The following is a 5,000-nucleotide window of genomic DNA, read 5'->3' as shown; positions in this document are numbered from 1 at the left end:
CCGGGTTTCTGTCTCTTTCTCCAGTTGACCTTTACTTCGTTCGTCGGTGGCTTGAGTGTACCGTTGCCGTGTGTGATGTTGGTGGTTCAAAAGTGTCCAAACCGCATAATTTAATTCGTGTTTTGAGCCACAAAATCCACCATCGCGGTGATTTGTTCGTGTGTATGTGTGCGTGTGCCATGCAAAATTAATTCCTCTAACCGCCACCCGCTGTAAAGGTAAGAACGAAGCGTGGTGCGATCGAAGCGGTTAAAAAAGGTAGAAGAGAAGGTGGAAGAAAACCAAGAAAGAGCGAGTGAGGTGTGTGTAAAGCTATGCGCGCGATCGAGATCAAAAATCACAAGCACACGAGAACGAAGGAAAGAGAGGGCGCGACATAGCGGCTCGCTCACTCCCGTCCGTGTACCTTTTTTTTCCTTTCTTCTTCGAAGTTACGTGGCTCCAAGCGGGTTCTGGGCCGCCGTTGGGAACGAAGATCGCATAAGGAAAATAGGAGAAACCTCGTTCCTCGCTTACCTTTCTTTGTGTAGAGTGCTGCGTGAGCCACATTCCCCGCGAAGAGAGGTGTGCTGCAGCGCAAACGGTGCGTTGAGGTGATGCTGCTGGTTACGCGGGGGCCCCGGCCTAAGGCTTGTTGCTTGTTCCACATCTTCCTGTGCTACATACATCAACCCAACCCCCGTGTAAATGTGGCATAGATCCGCCAATAACCGAAAAATTAACGTTCACCATAAATACGGGCCCCGGTGGTGATCTGACTCCCGATTCCGCTGCCGAAATACCTCTGGAAACGGCCTCAGCATAAACGCAGATCGCGCGGATTGGGTGGTGTGCAGCGACCTGTTGTGCTGTGTTTAATGTATTTTATGTCGCCAAGCCACTTCTTATTCATCATCGATGACTCATCTTCCCGCTTGTTGCCGCATTCGAATCGCCACCGTGCGAAAGGGTTTTTCATGTTTCTCGAGGCACTTCACTCAAGACGCGTTTCCGGACGGACGGAAACGTTTCGAGTTTGGTTTCTTGTTGCGTTTTCGGTTGATAAAGGTGCTCTGTTTTAGTGGCGCTCGCCTACTGGATGTGTTATCTAACTTGTACTCCCGTTAACAACAGGATTAAACATCGCGATTAACCGTAGTGTACGTGTATATCGGCCGAACGAGTTGTCTGTGTGTGTTGACCGGTTTAATTAAATGTTTTTTTGTGATTTCGTAGATTATAAAAAAATATGCTTCACTTTATTTTTTAGCAACTTACGAGTGATTGTGTGCATGCGGAATATCGGAGAATCATAAAGTGCCTGTATGTTGTTGTTAGAACAGAATGCAGCGACAAAAAGTGTGATTGAAAACCAAAGTGTGCCTTGCAGAAGAGCATCGTGTGAAATGCAGTAGGCTGAATGAATGATGATGACGTTCCTGGTGCCAGTCTGAGCCTCTGAGAGAGGTGCATCCGCGATCGTCTATGTGCGCGCGTCCTACACATACCCGTTCGTCGCTTGCACAAAACCAGTTTCCGAGGTGTACGCAATCCGCGTCGCCAACCGTAGTGCAATCCTGGCCAACGCCGTTTGCTCTCCCCCCTGTGCTTAACGGGTTACGTACGGGAAACGCCGTGTTTGCCGGTGCTAGAGGCGTGTGTCTGTGTGTGTGTGAAGTGTGTTGGGGGCACCGTTAAACCATCCATCGTCAACATTCCGTCCAACACCATCCAACTCAAGATCATCCGTCGTCGTCGGTACAGCATCGAAGGTGCGCGAATCCATATCCGGGCGAGCGGAAGTGGGATCTTAATGCATTCGTTGCCCCTCAGACCCCAGATCTCGCTCTAGTGCGCTGTGCGCAGACCAAAGTGGATTAAAACTGAAAGTTCCGGTCGTCGCTTAGGTGCAAGAACCGCCACCACGCCGCTTTCCAGCAAACGACCAACACATTAGTGCATCCGGCGCACTCTTTAAGGTGAGAATCGTGATCGGTGTACCATGTGTGTGTGTGTGTGTTTGTTCGAGATAAATGTGGGGACCTTAGAGCGCGCATATTTACACAACGATTTGAGATCGCGTTGTTTGCCAGTTAGCTGTTGGACCTCGACGATCCGCCGCGCTTCGACGAGGAAGGCAGACCAAGAAGCGAAAGAGAACAACGAGCACGACTCTTTATGTTTCGCCTTGCTCTACAAAAGTCACGTACCAACGATCGTGGCGCGTCCGCCGCGCGGAAACCGGAAATACGCCGACGACGAAAATGGTCAATCCTCTTTTCCACTTCTTCTACCCGAATCGTCGTGTCGTCTGGCGGGCAAGGTGAATTGCTTTGGAAGGGAAGTCGTCCAAGGAGGCGATGCTTCATCCATCGTGCGTTGACTGCTGGCAAGAATGATTCATTTAATTTGCAAGAATTCCCTTTTTGCAATGAAAAATGGCAAATTTGGCCGTCGAAGTTCAAGAAACAAGGTTGATGGGAACCATTTGAATAACCTATAATTGCCTAGAAGGGTGAAACATATAATGCTTCCAGAGGGCCATGAAATTCAATATGGTTTAAATGTAAACATCGTTTACCTTCTTTCGCTTAACTGCGAGCGCATCCATAAAGCGCAGTTCCAAAGTTCCATCGAAGTCATCGTGTGTTTTTTTCTTAAATTTTACAACCGACCTTCCACCCATTCTCCGCTCCCATGTGGAATACGTTTCCTTTTTGTTTATGGAGTGAGTGCAAGCGGTTGTTTATTTCAGCGCTTTTTTATTATCTTGCCGTAAATCATCTTCCTAAGATGATCATCGAATCCCGCACGGAATGCGATCCTCATTTTTGGTTTGTTAAGAGAAGATCGTTGGTTTCTACGGAAATCCAATCAGTGTATGTAGAGGCAGGGAAAGAAGTGCGATCTGGTGGTCCGTATCCCATCGGCGCATCAATAAACTTCAGGGGAACCAATGATTTAGCTGAATTCCCATCGAAAAGAGCGGTAGTGGAGGTTGTAGCTCTATTCAACTTTATCGTTGATTATTGTGACTTTTATTGGCTATTAAAAAATAAATAGATTTCGCCAGCAAATCGTAGTAGGTCGGAGCTAGCACTGCACGATGTACCCGCAGGCAAGAGAGCATATTTTTGTTAGTAAAATGCCAAGTAGATTGTTGACGGAGGACGAGAATTTGTTTACTAAATACGTTCCACGCCAATGAGAGATCAAAATCAAATAAGGAACAGTTCGATCGTCGTTGGCACGATGAAAGCCTTATCAATCATCAATTCCCTTGGTAATGTATGGTTGCACCATAGAACCAAGCTTAAGCATGGAGGCATATACTACCACAAATCGGTCGTAACGGTGGGACGGAGACGACGACACGCTACCAACACTGGTCTGGTCATTAAACTGTACTCGACTCGCGCGACCCATCTTCCCGCCCTGCTTATCGACCGAAGCGGCAAAAATGTCATCAATAATTGTGTGAGACAGCGGGCAGCGTTGCGCTGGTGCTGGGACTTTCGTAACGCACCGTCGCGTTATCAGCAGCGAATAGCACAATATTTACCCGGTGCTTCGTGTGTCATCCTCCTTTCTGCTGCCTGCATGAGTATTAACTTCCGCTCGATTTTCAGTCGGGCTTCCATTCTTAAATAAACATTTCCCGATCGATCTGCTGCTTCGAACGCAATGTGCAGCATTTTCTTAACCATGTTCCTTTCTCTGCTCTTCCAGATCCGCTCGGATATAACAGTGATCGCTTGCAAGGCAAAGCAGTTCCTTGCTGTAATAAGTTGCGCGCAACCACACTCAGCAGCAACAGTTGAGTAAATCATCACCTCCCTTCTGCGAATGAAGGTAGGATCCCCTCCGCAACGTTATCAGCTCTTGTCCAGTCTGGCACAAACCCCGTCCAGATAACACACGCTGCTAGGGTTGATGGGTGAATAACGGAGGAACGAACACAGCGTAACCGTAGACTGGGTGAAACGCGAGAAAAGATAGAAGATATGCGGTCATCGCTACATCTATTCCCAGGAAAAGTGTAACGTTATCGGAATACCACATATCGGGAGTTTCAACCGCGTCGCGTCGTATGTTGTGAAGATTGCATTTTGCTCACTGATACGCCTCGCTGAGGCCCGGCTATTATCGTGTATCGAATCGTTCGAACGAAACAGTATCAGTATCACCTTTGAACTGCACGGTGATTTTAACGACGTAGCTGGCGACGACGGGCTCTAAAACGGAGAGCCGTCGTCGAGGAGGAAGAAGTAGAAAGACACAATCCGACAATGCATCATCAACAACCTGCCCACAGAATGCTTGGGTCAGCAGGAAGAAGAACGCCGTCGTTGTGGCGTCGGCGACGATCAACGACGCTACTAGTTCTGCTCCTATCAATCGTCGGCCATATCATCATGTCTGCCACAGCGTCCGTGACGGATGGTGACCTGCTAGCAACGGCCACTGGTCCGTTTCACAGAGACGTTAGCAAACTGCGCGACTATCAGCAAGAGCTGTTCACCGGCCGAACGGTGCCGGAACTATACCGCGTTAAGAGAAACTCCTACAGCACGCTGTACGAATCGGAGCCGATGAATCTCGGCAGCTCGGATGTGGGTACTGGTCTGAATGGTGGTTCAAGTGGTTCCAGGGAATCATCGTACAGCAGCAGCAGCTCGGACTATCTGCGCGACAACCGTAAACCGTCTTTCGTCGAGTGCGAAAGCTACAAACCGATGCTGAAGGAGGAGCAACCGGTCGGTACACCGGTAATTCGCGTCACCGCGACCGATCCCGATCGACGCCAGACGATCGAGTATAGCTTTGTGACGACGGCCGGTGAACGGGCGCGCTTCCGCATTGACAAGAGTACGGGTGAGATCACGACCGCACACATCTTCGATCGTGATGAGCCGATCCGTGAGAAAGAGATCTACATAACGGTACGGGCGACCGACAATGGACGTCCCCGGCTTGATGACGTATGCACCTTTAAGGTGACCATTCTCGATATTAACGAC

The 5,000-nt window shown here is 49.1% G+C and overlaps 2 protein-coding genes across 4 annotated transcripts in view; one reads left to right on the top strand and one right to left on the bottom strand.

Moving 5' to 3' along the window:
* Positions 1-5,000, bottom strand: part of LOC125957658 (uncharacterized) — a 367,185-nt gene that overhangs the window by 249,764 nt on the left and 112,421 nt on the right. The window lies entirely within an intron of this gene.
* LOC125957637 (DE-cadherin) overlaps positions 1-5,000 on the top strand; it is a 13,328-nt gene that overhangs the window by 199 nt on the left and 8,129 nt on the right. For 2 of the 3 annotated variants that reach the window (XM_049690483.1, XM_049690484.1), the window contains exons 2-3: positions 1,250-1,958; positions 3,709-5,000. The exon at positions 3,709-5,000 is cut by the window's right edge and continues 8,129 nt beyond it. In XM_049690483.1, coding sequence (XP_049546440.1) covers positions 4,269-5,000 — 732 coding nt within the window. In that variant the 5' untranslated portion in view covers positions 1,250-1,958; positions 3,709-4,268. Of the gene's footprint in view, positions 219-1,249; positions 1,959-3,708 lie in introns of all 3 variants that reach the window. The other variant, XM_049690482.1, reaches the window with a different exon arrangement.

Source organism: Anopheles darlingi, chromosome 3 (genome assembly GCF_943734745.1).
Source record: "Anopheles darlingi chromosome 3, idAnoDarlMG_H_01, whole genome shotgun sequence".
In the NCBI taxonomy this organism is placed as follows: Eukaryota; Metazoa; Arthropoda; class Insecta; order Diptera; family Culicidae; genus Anopheles; species Anopheles darlingi.
Note: the sequence above shows the minus strand (reverse complement) of the source record. Positions and strands in the feature narration are given on the sequence as shown.